The following is an 18010-nucleotide window of genomic DNA, read 5'->3' as shown; positions in this document are numbered from 1 at the left end:
GTATTTTTGATTTTAGCCATTCTGACAGGTGTAAGATGATATCTCAAAGTTGTTTTGATTTGCATTTCCCTGATACAACAGATGGGCACAGGCGATCGCTTCCTAGGTATAACCCCAGCAGCACAGACATTAAGGGCAACACTGAATAAATGGGACCTACTGAAACTGAGAAGCTTCTGTAAAGCAAAGGACACTGTTGTTTTAGTTTTAAAGTAAGAGGTTCTGTGTGTAGTCCTAGTTGCCCTGGAACTCTCTCTATAGACCAGGCCTGAAACTCACAGGGATCTGCCTGCCTCTGCCTTCCGAGTACTGGAATTAAGAGAAAAAATACCGAGCACAACATTGTCAAGATGCACTGATTAGCTCCTGTCGTGGGGAAATGAGCTGACTGGCATGGGGGAAGACAGACCTAGCTATGCATGGCAATAAAATGGCAGACAAGACCCAAAAACCTTGCTCAGCCCTATGGGCTTTTTCTTCAGCCCCCACAGATAGACCACCTTGGAAAAACAAAGGCAAGAAGATTATAAGCTCCTCAAAGATAAACATCTCTCAGTCACAGCTGGAATCTGGAATTTGCCCAACTCTACTAGATTTTTTGGTACAGACACTGTTGAATAGTATAAAAATTAAAACAAAACAAATCACACTTAATACTCTGGCTGGGCACCCACACATTCACGGTCTGCTCATTTCCAGTCAAGACAGGAGCCAAACACCCAAGCCCCTACTGGTTCTTTAAAAATATCTGACTGAGTAGAAATCCTCTTGTTCCCATTGTTATAAAATTTTCTCTTAATTCTTCTAAAACCTGAATTAAGTATAGTTTTAGTCTATATTTGCTAATTCTAATGATTTAAAATCTTTGCTGCAAAGCTGACTGAAGATTGTTTCCTACTGAACTTCATATTTGGTGCTACCATGAAGAGTTTTAATGTTGTTTTTAAGTTGTGTCCTTTTGACCTTCACCTGAAGAAAGTCTTTAAAATCTGTTGCTCTGCTAGAGAGAATCAGAATGGTTGTGCTAGCAGCATTTCACCTGCACTACTAACCTGGAGTTATGGAAAGGTGACAGTGATGGCCATGAACCTACTAAGTAGATAGGTTCTCAGGATGAAGAATTCTTCACCATAGAATTACAAATTGTGAATGACTGTGATAGATTTGTTCCCCAGAGATTAAGGCTAAGGCAGACAAGTGTTTCTACTATTTCTATCTTTAAAAAAAAAAAAAACTCACCAATTTTATCTATTTACACAAAGAAATAGTCAAGCTATACTAAGCATAAACTCACTTGAAGAATCCAAAATAACAATGACAACAAAGTAACAATCGTAAATAACAGACATCATTTGATGAGCAGTAGCTACTGCCAGTATTACTTTACTCAGCACAATTTATGGATTATGATTACCATCTTACAGCTGGACAAAGTGAGGCTCATGGTAATTCGGTCAGTACTGTAACATGGCTAGTAAGCAATAGAGCTTGAAGTGAGCCTAAGCCATGTAACTCTAGGAAAAGACATACAACTCCATTGCTGCCAGCGCAGGAAAGACAGAAGCAGATCACTCAAGACCCCATGACCACCTCCAGCTCTGAGCTGTGGTTAGGGATTGTGAGGACATGTGAGGCTTATGGGCAGACTTTCTTAACTCTTTATATTCAGAATTACCTAGACTGGAACTCAAGTCAACAAGAAGTCAGCCATCACTCCTAGCTGATGTTCAGGGTTGCCTTCACTTTCTTCGTCTTGTCTAATCTGCCCTTTACTCCACTGCTCGCTCTCCATTAGCCAAGTCTCAGCAATTCATGAAAACTTCAATGGTAAAACCTTCCACCAGTACTCTAAAACATATGTACAATTTTCTACCCACAGGAGGGGTTGGAAAGGCCTTCAGGCCAACCTAATCAAGCCCACAGGTTACTTATTCTGTAGTCTACATGTTGCAGTTTGGACATAAAATGTCCATCAGAAGATTCCCTGGTTCACAGCTAGTACACCCAATCATTTACATGTGACTGGATCATGAAAGCATTGATTTCATTAATGAACTGATCCACACATGAGTTCACAGCTAAAATGGGCTCTTAGGAAGTGGATTACTACATATGTACCCTTAAAGGTTATGTCTGGCTCCCAGTCCTTTCTGGTTTCATTCTGCTTCCAAAGTATGTACCCACCATGCTATTCCACCTTGCCTCAGGCTCAAAGCAATGGATGAGAAGACCCTAGACAGAAAACTCCTAACTATAAACCAAAATATTTTTCTTTGTTTTTCTTAGGTACTTTGTCACAGCAATGAAATCTGGCTAACACAATGAAATCTGGCTACTTTTTCTCCAATAGAAGAGTTGAGCAATTCAATGAGACTATATTACTAGCATGCCCAAATCATTTCTATCTGCCTTTCTGCTGGCAAAGTTTGCCAATGTTTGATCTGGAGGATGACTCAGAATTCTTCTACGGATTTGGAGCTGACTACTGACATATTTATGTTTTCCTTGGGTCAGAAGGTGTATTAGTCTATGAGTCCCTCACAGATCCTATTTCAGTGCAGGAAAGACATTGTTCCCAATACTGGACTCAGTACCATATGCCAGACACTTTTACTTACAGTGGCCACATAATCCTTACTAAGCTTTGCTGCTCCCCTTAAGAGATGGAAAAAGATAAACCAGTCAAGTATTCAATTTTCCTGAGGTCAGGCTGGTTGTGTAGGATTTAGCAACAGGCTACCTGGTTCAGAGACCATCCTCAGCCATCAGGCTGATATGTAGCATGAAGTTAATGAGCATGGACACTTCAGGCTGGTAAGAGAGAAGGAAGGGAGCAGAGTACAGACAAAGAGACTGAGGAAGACTACTTAGTAGGCTTTTGGGATTTTTTTACTTTAGGAGCTCAAGAATACAACCATTTTAGGATAGGCAGCTTTGCAGAGAGAAAAAAATAAAAGAAAGCAGACAGTGAGGGCAGGACATGGAAAGAGGAATAGGTCCGAGCAAGGGCAAATGGCAATGGGAAGGAGTAGGAGAAGGTAACAAGCCAAAAGAGATTAGCGAGGGAGAGAACCGACTAGCATTCACACACTCTGAGCACTGGCAGAGAGAACAGCCACTTGCTTGGACAAAGCCCCAAGGACTCAAGCCTGTGACTGGTTGCCATTTATATTGGTCACCTTTGTATCTGAAGGGAGAAAAGATTTATTTGGGTTCACTACTTTAATTCATCCAGAGGGGAAGGCATGATAGCACACATCACATCACAGTGGACTAACCAGGACACAGAGAGCAGTTAAAACCAGGCCCAGGCTATACCTGCTAAAAGGCCCACCCTTAGGGATCCACTTCTTACAGCCAAGCCCGACCTCCTAAAGGCCCTACCAGCTGGGGAAAAGGCATTCAGAACACCAGCCTGTGGGTGACACTTCACATCCAAACCATAACACCACTGCTGTTCAACACTTCAGGTTTTTGAAAGTTCCAGGCCGCTGACCTTGTTTCCCAGCCTAACAGCCTTACTAAAACTGTCACTCCTCAATTCTGCGCAGAGCCTTTGCAAAGGAGCCTAGAAAGTTACCTCTTCACCTCACTATTACTCCAAACAGCTTGGCACTGAGGCATTTCAGAGAATTTAATGCCTCTGAGAAATGTGGAGGGTTAGAAAAAAACATCTTCAAACCTGTGTTTTTAAACACAGTCTCTTTTGTGGCAAAAAAAAAAAAAGACAGCTGTGGGTTTTCAATCTTAATATATTTGTTCATCTTGAACTCTTTCTTGAACTTTCTTGAGTGCACAGACAACTAGCACAAATTAACACAACAAAACAAATTTTTAAAAAAATTAAAAAAAAACAACCTCTATCTCTACTCTGAACTGATAACTTAATTAGCTGGGGTGGGGGCAGCAGTCATGGTTTCTCTTGTAAGGATTCTGCACTGGCAAACAGTAAGGCTGCAATAGATGATCTTCCCAGATTTGACCCCATGGTTTGCAATGATGACCCTTATCTTTTTCCAAAGAAATGAAAATTACAACTAAGAGGAAGTAATTGAAGCATTACAATAACATCTGAAGAGAACTGTTCCATAGCACAGTACTTCCATTGTGATTATTTTCAGGACATAAACAGCCTAAGGACTAGGAACACTTTGAGTTTATATCTGTATGGAAATGGAAAGAGAGGCCACACTTGTGCTAGGCAGGGCAACAGGACTTTCCTCAGTTCTGCCAGTGAATAAGTGACCCCACCCAGGCTAGCCCAGGCTCACACAGTGCAACATAGGCACTGCTATCTACATTTTAGAGAAGACAGAACCAACCACAGCTCAGAGAGGCCAAATGATCTGAGGAACAAGCTAAGGAGCTTGAGCAAGGGCTAGAGAGCACATGATACCTCAGAAGTCCAGGGAAGAGAGGGCACTGAAGGCATTAAATGCTGCAGATAGAGGCAGACTAAGACAAATACTAAAAAGTATCCTTGCATTTGGCAATATCAAGCAATTTTCCTATGTTCTTACAGTTCTGTTGCCATCACCACATGGTATAGAGGCAGAGGGTAATATGAAATCTCACACAAAGAGCTGGATTTAAATTCTGACACTACTGTTTCCTATTTATAAGAATTTGAGCAAGACACACAGTCTCTCTGCTACTTAGTTTCCTTACCTGTAAAATGTAACAGAGAAGGTCTAAGAAAACAGCATGCATCAAGTTCAGTAGAATATTTAGCACACAATTAGTGCTCAAAAAATGCTAAGCTAAAACCTAATCAGAAGCCAATTCCATTGTGAAAAAGCTATCATGTGACTTCACTATGAAAGACACAGGGCAATGTGATAGTAATCAGGACCGATTATTAAAAATAATTAATGGATTTTTCAAACTATGAAAGAGGGCTGGGAACATAATTCAGTGATATAGCACTTGTCTAGCATGTGTATGGCCCTGAGTTTAATCCTTAGTAATAATAACAATAACTCTGTGTATCTCTGTGTGTGTGTATGCATGCAATAAAAATAAGCCTTATTATTTATAAGCTGCTTAAATTAACACATTATGCCTAAATAAAACCAAAAACATGAGTTCGGGCAGTTGAAATTTTAAAAATTCTGGAGGTTAGTTAGCAAAGTTGGTACCTGTATTGTCCTTTTTCTTTGTATTTTCTCTCCCTAACTTCAATGTGAGGCCAGAATTAGAAATTATGTCTTACATACCCCTCAATATGCCTTTCCTCCCCCTCAACACATGCTCCATCCCTGGGACAGACAGAAACAAAAACATATTCAGTAAAAACCCACTCCTCAAGAAGTCAGTCTGGGACTGGAGAGATGGCTCAGTGGTTAAGAGCATTGCCTGCTCTTCCAGAGGTCCTGAGTTCAATTCCCGGCAACCACATGGTGGCTCACAACCATCTGTAATGAAGTCTGGTGCCCTCTTCTGGTCTGCAGACATACACGCAGACAGAATATTGTACACATAATAAATAAAAAAAAAAAAAAAGAAGAAGTCAGTCTGTTACCTTCAGGTCCCGGTGGATAATAGGAGTTTTGCACTGATGTAGGCGGGCAACAGCCTCACAGGTGTCACAGAATATCTGCAGGACTTCATTCTCTGTAAAGCCTGTTTGTAGACGCTGGTTCATCAGGTTTACCACCTGTCCTCCTAAGACAGGTACAGAGCAAGGGAAAGGATATTAATAGGCAGACTCATCACTTGGACCAAGACACTGGTAGATGTCCAGACAGAAGTGGACTATGGGCAAAGCCAGCACTAAACCCAAGGGGTCTCAAGTCTCTGCTTGAGATTTGTTTTCTTACAACCCAATGTCTCCTCTGATGCCTCAAAACCAGATTATTTTATTAAGCACACAGTTGTGAGCAGCCCTCATTGTATCCTCAAGATTAGAAGCCTAATTGACATAGTCAGTTATTGCTGCCTGGTAGTCATATCTCCACGGTGTAGGAGACAAGGCCACAGCCTCTGACATGTCTTTCAGGGAAAAATAAGACAGCACAACAGACCCAGGGAGCAGGAAAAAGATGGGTCTGTTTCCACTTTGAAGTCTTTAACTCTTGGGGAATTTTGTTTCTCTGGGAACAAAACACTGGTTACCAATATTAAACTAAATTATCCAGACCTGAGTCCTACTGCCTGGCATCTATAAAAGGTCCTAAGCAAAAAAAAAAAAGGGGGGGGGGAATAAATTGTCAATTTCAAATTTGGTGATATTTTACAAAATCAGATCAACAAATCAGTCAACAAATGCCAAAATTAATGGTTAATGTCACATTTATAGGATCAGAATAAATTTATGGGAAATAGCTTTAAAGTCAGAAAATATTAGTAGCACTAAAGACAATTACAAAACAGGGTATCAAACAGTAAGGCAATGATCCAAACCTATAATATCAGCTACTCAGGCCAAAAGAGCCAAATTTCCAAACAACGGGTGCATAGGATGTCATCAACTCAACACATTCGCGCTGAAGTCTGGATTTCTCAAGATAAATGCATGAAATTCCAAGCTTCCATCTATTTGAAGTTGGAAGTAGCAGCATCTGAATGTAGTTTTACCAGGTATTACAGCCCCAGAGCAATAAGAGAGTCACCTATTCACAGACAAATGGGATTCTTTCAGTTGATCACAGGAGCGCAGTGCTGTGAGTGGAGAAGGGGTAAAGAAGCTGCAATTTCTACAAGCTCCATACGCCTTCTATTATATGCCTTCACTGTTTGTTAAACCCTCATAAATAACCCATTCTTTCTCATTTTCATGTGGTCTCATTTATATATACAAGCAAACCTTACTACACCTAATGGAGACAGGGTCTGGAATTACCTATTGCTTTCATTCTTTGTACCATAACCCTTGTAGTCATGAAAATAATCAAGCGCATCAATGGACCGCATAGCTTTCCCATCTGTGAAACCAGAGCATTATCTTTAGGGTGCAATGGACAGCAAGTGAAATGACCCCATGTCCTTGGCCATGAAAGTGTCAGAAACAAGAGCTTCAGTAGGGTCAACACACACCTCTGCAGAAGTCCATGAGAATGAGAACTTCCCATACGTCGCCACTGCTTACATTGTTGATACTAGAATCAATGTAGCCCACAATGTTCTTGTGCCCTGAGAGGTCCCTCTGTGAACAAGAATGGAGAAGTACATTGTCAGTTATAGACACAGCAGGGGCAGAATTAGCCAGATGATTCCATTAGCACAGACAATTTAAATATATAGAGACAACACTAACAATGTGGAAAGGGGAGATTGACAGTCAAGAACAAGTTTCCAGTGGTCTTTGAGAAGCCCAGGCAGATCTCCAATAGCAATTCCACTGTCCTGCTGAACCATAACACTCTCCAAAGCTGAGGCACATAGAACATCCACTTGTACAATGAAGTAGTGCTCCACCTAAACCAGAAGCAAGAACTCCAATACCATCCAGAAATACTGCAAAGGACGAAAACCACAACAACTAGTCAAACACATAAAATTTTAATACAGGGGAAAAAAAAATCTGTATTTCTCCTGTTTATAGGAACAAAAGTAAATTCGGCTTAAATTTTTTTTATTTTCTTCTCTTTTTGTGTGTGTGTAGGAGGACTGAGGATAGAGAAAGATTTACTACCTGCGGCATTTAACAGAGTTCTTTCCAAAGCAGTTTCTTCCCTGAACAAAGAAATAACGAGGGCTTCAGCTGGGTAGCCTGCACAAATTCAAAAAGGAAAGCACATTTCTGAACATGCTCCAACTTGACTTTTAACAGGAAATATATGAAAAGAAAAACTGCCTTGCATGATTGGAAAAAACTACAATAGCATCTAGACCAGACCCAGCAATATGCTCATAATTAAGCTTTCCAGATGGCCAGCTGGGAGAGAAGATGCAGCATCAGCTGAACTGCTTATCAGCTCTCAGTGCTGTTGCTTATGGGTTTTCATGCCTCTAACAGGTACATACTGAGCACCACCAGGCACTTGAAATCACCTCATACCTTGGGCTACAGAGCACATATCTATGGAGATGATGCTAAAGCACTTGGTCCATACTGCAGATATTTATGAGGATGATGCTGAAACCCAAGGTCATTTAAAACTAAGTTGGGCCAGCAGTGGTGACTCACACTTTAATCCCAGCACTCTGTAGGCAGAGGCGGGTGAATCTATGAGTTCAACGCCAGCATGATCTACAGAGCTTGTTCCAGATCAGCCAGGGCTACACAGGAAAACCCTGTCTTGAAGAGAAAAAGAAAAAACTAAGGTGGGGGAAAGAAAACATGAGTAAACTGTGATTTTATACAAGTGCAAAGCAAAATTAGGATTTGTAAATAAATTGTAATATATTATTTCACTTTTGTTTTAAAGGCTTAGCAGAAGGTACAGAAAACACATGGTTCTATGAGTCTGTGTGTTTGACTCAAGCTTAGGTTCTGGAGTGGTCCAGTAGAACAGTGGAATTGCTCCTGCAGATCTGGTTGGGCTTCTCAAGAGTCCATGGGAAAGTCCATGGAGTCCATGTGGACTCCAGTTGTTGGGAATCTCCCCTGAAGATGCCCTCTCCAGACCCTGCCAAAACATATCTTACAGCAGTTCCACCCCCAGAGAGTATTTAAGGTTTGGCCCACAGACTTCCTGTAGTGGTTTCCCCTTGTGGTCTCTTCCCCTGTTCTACCTCCCAAGACTACCCGGAGTTGCTTTTCTCATTAAACCTGGACTTTTAATTTGGTTTAATCTGATTTATTGCATTGGCAGAGAGACTTAGTATCGGGGTCCAGAAACCTTTCACCAAACTCAAAATGACAAAGTTAGCACAGGAAGAACCCTCAAGGCATTCGGTAAAAACTTAAATCCTCAGCATCAATAGTAACACTCACTCCACTTTCTGAGTAGTGGATTAGAAAGCACTGCCGACAGACAGAACAGCAGACCCCACAAAAAACAGACAATGGTAAGAACGTGTCCAAAGAAAATTTCTGGAGACCAATGTGAGAATTTGGGGAAAGAGAGGGGATGGGATGAGAATAGATTGAGTTGAGCACTGTGTGTGAATCACTCTCTCAGAACATCTGTGTTTAAAGAAGGGGCTGCCTCAGAGGAAGAATTACCAAGAATTGTGAAAAGCACATTGGAGAATGAAAGCTGTAAGACACATAAGACACAGAGTGCTGGAGGACCATCCTACAGGTCAGAAGGATGGAGTTAGGATTACTGCTAGGAGGCGGATCACAGAGTGATTTATTTTCCTGCAAAGCGGGGCAGGGCAAAGGTGGCTGCAACACAAGAATGAAGAATAGGGGAATTCAAGTGGGTTCAGAACTATGGCTTTGCTTTTGGTATAAAACAAAGTTATCTTCAAATAGGACAAGAAAAAACTTGGTGAGGCAAAAGCCTCAGTGTACCTGCCTCTGGTCACAGACCAGAGAGATCACAGAGGCCAAAAACACTCTCCAGAGCTCAAGCTTTGTAACACAGAAGGCATTCAGACCATAACCTTCCCTCTACTTTTCAATCTTATCATGGACCTTTCTAGAACTCATTTCCATTTTAAAAAGTAGGAAGAACTGCAGAGAAACTTCTTTTCTAAAACTATGTGTATGTATATATGTCTACATGTGATGTGTACATGTGAGCACGCATGCCTGAGGGGCCAGAAGACCCTCTCTCTCAATATACTGGAGCTTCTTAAAGATGAAGGAAGGCCATTCTAATAGCTGGGGTAAGGTTTTTACTTTGTTTGGAAAGGGGTGCTTGGTGTGGTGTCGTTTTATTCTTCCTTTTACCTCTTCATAACCCTATATCTCTTTTCTAACTCTCTGGGCAAACAAGCACATCTCTAGATAGCAGTAAAAGAAACTGTGGGCTGGCCCTTGGTTCTAGTGGAGATCTTGTTGAGCTTCTGCTACCTAAGAAGTCCAAAATACTTTCTCTGCCCTACACCAACATTTATTCTGCCCTTCCACACTGTTTACTTTTTCCTGTCACCTTGACACAAATTAGAGTTATCCAACTGAAACTAGAGAAACCTCAACTGAAGAACTGCTTACACCAGGTTGAACTGTGGGCACAGGCCACAGTAGGCAGCACCCTCCTAGACAGACAGGCCTAAGCTGCATAAGAAAGCTAGCTGAATGTTAGCGTGGGGCAAACCATTAAGCAGTAGTCCTCCATGGTCTCTGCTTCAATTCCTACCTCCAGGTTCCTGCTCTGATTTCCTCTCTATGTACTGTGATCTGAAAGTGTAAAATGAAATAAATCCTTTATCCCTCAAGCTGCTTTTGGTCAGTGTTCTAGCAGAGTAAAGAAAACCAAACTAGGACACGTTTTTATTCAGTCTTGCACTTACTGAATAGACCCTTAAAATGTCAGCTACAGTCCTACTCCGTAGCACTGCACCTCAGACTTTAATAGGACAACAGATCACCGAGGAATCACACTGTAAAGCAGACTCTGACCTGATAGCCCTGGGCAGGACCAGTGTGCCATACTGCTCTGCTCAGTGGCACGTACCTTAGCAAGGTCCTATAGTAGTGCTCCAAGTGCAGTCAGCCCACAGACACTGGCTGCTCAGTGGACTGCTGCCAGTCCACAAGGAAATAAAGAGCAAGTTCATCAATCAACAAGCCAGCTTCCACCCTAATGAGCTTTAACCTTTGAAGGAGCAGGTCATCGATGCACTTTCTGGCACAAGACCCCTTCTGCAGTAACTGTATATTTACATCAACTACTTCTTACATGGAGCCAAGACAACTCAACCAAGTAAGAATAGTCTCTTCAAAAGCTAGTATTGGTACATTCTCATTCTTTGACATAACTCTTGAGACCGCTTTAGCTACCTCTACATTTATAGCTGTGTTGCTCTGTTGTGGTGGTGTTTGTTGTTTTGAACAGGGATGGCCCCAGGAGATGAAGTACAGCAGGTCTGGTCTGACTCATGAGGAAACAAGCACTGCCATCCTCTGCAGTGCCATCAACTGAGCTGGAAACTACATTCTTTCTTTCGTCAGCCATACCATTGTACACATGCATTCATTGTGCACTAACTGACCTCTGAAATACCTAAGTCTTTTTCTACTCACTCTACTTCTAATCTTTGCCTTCACTGAACCATGCTGGTAAAGCTGGTTAAGATGAACTAAAAGTCCACATAGATGTCCTCACTCTTACCCCTAGTGTTAGTCAATCCATTGTTTCAGCTGTAAAAATTGTTCAGTCATCCAACACAGCTGTTATACCTTCTGATGGAAACAAAACTGACAAACATGTCTTCTGTTACTTTAAATAAGTTACTTGTTAAATGTAAAATAACATCAAATTATTGGTAAGAAAAGCTCCAGTACCACATTTATCTAGAGGACTCTTATAAAGGGACTGACGTCATTTTCAGCCACATTTATCAAGAGAACTCTTACAAAGGGACTAATGTCACTTTCATCTACATTAAGGTATTTTAGGACAGCCAACTTAACTTGCTTTTTCTTCTTGGGAGTAGTATAGAATGACATCATCCATAACATCATGAAGTCTCAAAGATGAAGGGCATTGTAGTCGGACAAAATGGATGCACCTTCCAGCTGCTTTTGCTGATCAGGAGGAATTCTTTCCCCTAGAGTTCCCCTACATAAAAGTTAACATCTTGACGGAGGTTAGACCACATATGACAAGTCATGTTGGCTTTTAAAAATGTATGAAATACTAAAGTCAACTTTATATTTAGCAACAAAGGACTGAATGCCTTCATATTAAGACTGGGAACAAACCAAGGGTAAATGTGTCATTCAATGTAATATTACAAGTTGCAGCCATTGCAATAACACTACAAAGAGGAAGAAAAGTACAGACAAGAAAAAAAGCCATCTCTCATTGCAATTTTGGTGAACTGACAGAATATATTATAAAAATTAACTGTATTTCTAAATACTAGCAGTAAACCCGTGGATTTAAAAACAAAATCTAAAATATAATATCAGAGGCTGTAATTTGGAGGAGGTGTAACATGCAGGCTAAGGCCTAGAACTAAAGAAGAAAATATACAAAATTATTTAAAATCACTAAAAATAAATTTAAAATCTTTGCCATAAGTCGAAGAGCATTTACAAGCTTGTGTACGAGAAGTACATAAGTGGTAGTTAAAGACAGCATAGATGCGAGTGAATGGGAATGCAGACTATGTCCACTAATTGGAAGATCACAAACAGAAAAGATATCAGTTCTCCCAAAACAGAAATGCAGGTTTAATGTATTTCCTATAAAAAATTCCAGATTATTCCAAAATGCAAATTAAAGGTGATGTGTTGTGGTTTGAATGTGAACTGTCCCCAACAAGTTTACATGTCAGTTCCCAGCTGGTGGTGCTGGTTCTGTAAGGTTGTGGTACCCTGCTAGAGAAAGCAGGTCCCTAGGGATGGGCCTTGAGTATTTATGAACTGGCCCTACTACCTGTCATTCTTTGCTTCCTGCCTGAAAACACAACATGGCTAACTGCCACCATGCCTTCCCTTCTATGATGACTGTAACCGTTCTCAAACCATGAGTCAAATCCTTCCTTAAGTTGCTTTTATTAGGCATTTTGTCACATTGATGAGCAAAGAAACTAATACACTATGTGGATTTGAGTATTTTAAAACATTCTGAGGAAAATATGAGGGAATCTTGTTTGATACTTGGGTGTGGTAGCATACACCTATAATACCAGGACTGGGTGGATAGAGGTAGAAGGATCAGAAGTTCAATGCTAGCTTTGGTTACAAAGCTTAAAATAACCCAAGGCTATAAGACTCTGTCAAAAAAGAAAAAAGAAAGAAAGAAAGAAAGAAAGAAAGAAAGAAAGAAAGAAAAAGATTTACTATCTACATACAGAAACAAGATTATTAGGATACTGGTGGAGAGATAAGCATACAGTTGATAAGAAGACAGACAGAGAAAGTTCTAGTAATGGGCCCTACAATTTAAGTTTCTATGGGTGGGGATCATCAGAAGTACAGGTGGAGTGGATATCAAACTCAGGACATTGTATACAGACAAGCATGCTATGACTAAGCTAGCTACAACTCCAGTTCCAGTGACATTTCACAACCAGCAGAGCAGAGAATGCCTTTTCAGAAGGCATGTAAAACAATTTGTTATCCATAAGCAAAAAGCAGAATGTCAACAAAAGTCTCACAGCTTATATAATGGTTCATGGACTTTAAATGTAACATGAAAAACTATAAAATTATAGAGAACAAAATAGGTGAAAGTCTTCGGAATTGAAGGCTAAACAAAAACTTCTTCGATTTGACCCCAAAAGCCTCTTATGGATTCATAAGAGGAAGCTATTGGGTGACCGACCACCTCCGCAGAAGGAGGGGTGAAACAGAAGGAGGGGTGGGAGGCTGAGAGAAGTGAGGCCAAAGAGAAGGAGCCTAGGGAATTCTCTAAGAACAAGCAGGCTCCAGAGAAGAACAGGTAGGAACCCATCACTAGCTTGGGGTCCACCCAGTCAGGGAGCCAGGACAACTCTTGAGAGAGTTACAGCAGACAAACAGCTACATCTGCACAGTTAAAACACAGCTTGCATAATGAAGGAAAGTCCAGGGTGACACTGCTGAAATCCACACAGAACACTGAGAACAAGGGAGGAACAGACACAAGTCCTGGTGAGAACGGCTGTGTGGGAAAGTGGTAGTGCTTGCTGCCCAGCAGCAGATTCAGTAGCAGCAGCTCCCTCCCACAACAACCACAGCCAACCCACTGACCAAACTGACTAGTTAGTATTCCAGTGAATTCAGGATAAGAGCAAAGCTAACACTTGGAGGCGGGCTGTACTGCAGGATGAAAAGAGCTAAATCCTTATTTCCCTTGGGAACAATGCCTGAAATGCAGTAAAAATCAAGATCTAGCATGACTGGGAAGTACATTCAAAGAAGCAAGTACCATAATGACCTCTAGGACCCTGAGATGGGACAGGAGAATTGTGTGGAACTGTGTGACGTTTTCTTGTTAGCTGGTTGGCTTAACTTTGAAAAAAATACAAATTCAATTAAAAACAAAAACAACTGTCATAGTTAATGCATCCCTGGTCCAAAACTGATCCTATACAACTAAATCCTAATCGGATCTATTGTCAATGTTCAGGCCTGTGCTTCTTGGTTTCTCTACTAGCACCAAGTTAGCCCTCATGTTCTGAGTGAGTGGGAGAAAATGAAAGAATAGGATTGCTTTTCTAACAGAAGTAAAAATGGGAAGGGCATTCTGGGCAGAAGAAAGAGGAAATGAAATATGGACAGCTTAGAAAGCTTGGAGCAAGCAAGGGGGAGGGATGGAAGGGGAGCTGAAGGAGAAGGAGGGGTGGAGACATGAGAAATATCCAGGAAATGTAGGAGACAGGGCAAGCAGAGTATCTTAGGCCCACTGCAGACAGATCCATGTGGTCTGGAGTCTTGGGGTTGGCTGGTTGGCTTCACAGGATTAAGTCATTCTTAATACTTTCAGTTTAGACTCTCGCCACGCCTAACTTAATTTTACTCTTTTCCAAGGCATCACCTCTAGGTGAACATCTGGATCTACCTCTGCAACCACACAGACATGCATTTCACTCTTTTATTGAACTGTTTTCTGCATGTTAAGAAACTATTGAGTTTCTGATTTTAAATAACTCGCAATGTGTTGGCTGAACTGCCTAAAATGTTAACAGGTAAAGCAATATAATTAGTATAAACAAAACTGTGGAAATACCAAAAATAACAATGTACATATTTAAAGGTTTTTATTATGTGTAATGTCAAATATAGCAACTAACAAGCTTTCAAAGTTGTAACTTTGCTCTGATTATCAAACCCTGGTCAATCTTTGTTTTAAATCCAGTTACTGTTTTCACCATATCATCATAAACACATAGGTATATATTTCTGATACAGACTCTTTACTAATGATAGAAAGTAAAATCTATACAATTTAGTATGTTTTTTAAAGATGTGCATTATTTTTAATCATGTGTATCTGTGTGCAAGTGCATGCAGGTGATCTGAGAGGTCAGAGGCACTGGAGTTAGTCGTGATTGTGGGTGCTGGGAATTGAACTTGGGTCCTCTAGAAGAACAGTACATGCTCTGAAGTCCTGAGCCATCTTTCTTAGTAAGTTTCTTTGTTTTTTAAATTAAGGTATAATTTACAAAATAAAAACAGATCTTAATGTGTTTGAGTTCTGACAGTTATATATTTCTGTGTGACCATACACAAAACAACAGACTTCCATAACTCAGAATAATACATCTTCTGGCCCATTTCCCAACGCAAACAATTATTTTCTGACTTCTAATGCCACAGTGAGTTCTACCTATTTGTGGGCTTCTATAAAGGGAATCACAAGGCACTATGAAGTATTGACACTGTAGGCAAAGCACAGGAAGCACTTCAGCTGGAAAAAGTGTCAGAAGTGTCAAGTTGTGTCAGGGAATATTCCCAGGATGCAGAAGGGCTCAGAGGAGTTGGCAACCAGAGCAAGAGGCTGGTAACTGAGGGAAGCAGAAAGAGAGAAAAGCTTCCTAGAGAGTTTGGCTTTCCAGATTAAATAAATGCTTTCCCAAGTCCCAAACTACTTTACCAAGTTAAGCTAGTCAGTTCTCCCAATAAGCTTCTTTCCCCTCAACCTCCACTTGAGGATGATCAAAGCAGAAACAGAGTCCTATAGGCCCTCGTTATTGGTCCCACCTTGCACAAGAGCTTGCTGCCAGCACAAGAAAGGGTGCAGGCCTGCCCAGTAACTTTCCTAAGGTAACATAGAATACCTGTCGTGAAACAGCCACAGTAGATACATGACCTGAGGGTAAAATGCAATACTATTATTTTATTAAACAGACATAGCAATAAAACTGACTCCTAATGATTTGTTGCTAAACTCACACATCAATGCATTGCTCAACACGCATCAGAAAAGCTTCTTGCAACAGATGGCAATGAACACAGAGACTCACAATTGGTTAGTGTACAAAGCATTAGAGACTTTGGAGCTCAGCCCTCAATGGGATGCCTGTATCACACCTCTCCTCTTAAGGTACAGGGAGGGGGAACAGAAAGAATTAAGAGCCAAATTTCAAGGAAACAGTGTTTTCCACAACAGGGCAGATGCACACATGCACTCACATCAGTTATAACATTATGCACAAGACCTGCAAAGCCTCAAGCCAGACAAAAACCCAGCATGATGGAGATGGTAGGCATGAAGCCACCCCTAGTGGAGGAGCTATTAGATTTGATTACTACTGCAAGAGGAAAAGTCAGTTGGCTTCAGTGGTGTGACACCTGGTGTATCAACCACACTTCAGGGCAGGCTCCACACTAGGAGCAGTTGGCCAATACAAAACTGGGCTTACTGTGTTTTTAAGAGAGAACACAATAAGTTGGGTAAATAGAGAGTGAGGGGGAGGATCTGGGAAGAGTTGAGGTGAGAAAATGAATATGACCAAAACACATTGTATGAAATTAATAAAAACACTATTTTAAAAATACGTTGGGCAGTGGTAACATGTACCTATAATCCCAGCACTAGGGAGGCAGAAGCAGATGGATCTCTGTGAATTTGAAGCCAACCTGGCTTATAGAGTGAGTTCCAAGACAGCCAGAGTTACACAGAGAAACCCTGTCTCAAAAAAGTCAAAAAGATATGTGTGTGTATACACACACACACACACACACACACACATATATATATACATATATAGACACACATACACACATGCATATATACCAAATATACACCATTATACATATATCATATATATGCATATATATAGTTTAAATAAAGAAAAAGAAGAAACAGTTATAATCCAAAAAGTCTTACCATGATCTGAATTTCCCTCTTGCACACCTGGAGGTCATGTTCATTGTTGACAAACATACGTTTCAAGGCACATTTCACCCCATTGCTTGTTCTCACCAGAAAGACAAGAGCAAATCCACCTGTGAGAAGAACACACAGAGAAACTCTTTTAAGTAACTGCAAGTCAGTCAGGAACTCAGGCTGCTGCTGTCACCTCTCATGACACTGATACCACTATCAGCCAGTCTTCAAAGTGGCCTGGCCTTGATAGCATTCTTATACTCTTGAACTTAGAGCCAGAGTCAGAATCAAGGATGAACAGCAGCTATCTTCCAAAGAAACTACAAGAGTTTTTAAAAACTAAGCCCAGTACTTTCTTTCTTATCAGAGGGGCTAGAAAATGTATTGTTTTTAGTGCTTGCAAACATAAATAGTTGTCACTGTATTTCAGGAATCTTCTCTTCCTCCTTGCTCCACCTCTCACTCAGGTGTAACAGGAGGCCCTGAAGATTCCTGCACCTGTCGCTACATGTGCTGTTGAGATATAAAACCCAGTGTGAATAAGCTGCTCTATAGTGGGACATCAGGACTCACTGATCAACACCCTACTTTCCTTTATCCAAAGACAGCTCACAATTCACTAACAGACATTTATGTAACTTTGACTGAGATTCTCAAATGTGCCAAATTAGTTTGTTCTAGGAGTTCCACATAATCTTAGAACTCCTAACTTATACCTAATTCCCAAAGCACTGTCTGCCTTGAGGGTCAGATAGACAAGGGTGGCAAAGAAATCACAGGTCAAAGTCTTGGAAGAAGCAGCAGTTGGAACACAAAGCCCAACTGCCTGCCTTGTATACCTTCATAACTTAGTTCAACTGTCCTATTCATCAACTCCGTGTAGTAAAAGCATCACTAAGCTATTCTTTGCACAGAATTGGCACAAACTGGATACAAGTAAACACAGAGGGAACTGATCAGTATGAGAACTTGAGTTGAGGTTGTCATACAGTACTGAGCTAGCAGCCATTTGCAAAGCTGACAGAAACCAAACCAAAAAGCAGCCAATAGAGAGATCTTAGGCCTCTGAGAATCAGGCCTCAGGATTCAGTGTAAAGTTTTTTTTTTTAAAGTATGTTCCTTTATTTATTTATTTATTTATTTATTTATTTATTTATTATTTATTTATTATGTATACAATATTCTGTCTG

At 40.8% G+C, this 18010-nt stretch overlaps 1 protein-coding gene across 4 annotated transcripts in view; it reads right to left on the bottom strand.

The window, feature by feature from the left end:
• Positions 1-18010, bottom strand: part of Aak1 (AP2 associated kinase 1) — a 172302-nt gene that overhangs the window by 75191 nt on the left and 79101 nt on the right. For all 4 annotated transcript variants that reach the window (XM_026788149.1, XM_013352971.2, XM_005364808.1 and 1 more), the window contains exons 3-5: positions 16821-16939; positions 7036-7144; positions 5522-5664 (exon numbers count right to left, since the gene is read on the bottom strand). In XM_026788149.1, coding sequence (XP_026643950.1) covers positions 5522-5664; positions 7036-7144; positions 16821-16939 — 371 coding nt within the window. The remainder of the gene's footprint in view (positions 1-5521; positions 5665-7035; positions 7145-16820; positions 16940-18010) is intronic.

The sequence above is a fragment of the Microtus ochrogaster genome, unplaced genomic scaffold (genome assembly GCF_000317375.1).
Source record: "Microtus ochrogaster isolate Prairie Vole_2 unplaced genomic scaffold, MicOch1.0 UNK1, whole genome shotgun sequence".
NCBI classification, from domain to species: domain Eukaryota; kingdom Metazoa; phylum Chordata; class Mammalia; order Rodentia; family Cricetidae; genus Microtus; species Microtus ochrogaster.
This window is presented reverse-complemented; position numbering and strand designations above follow the sequence as displayed.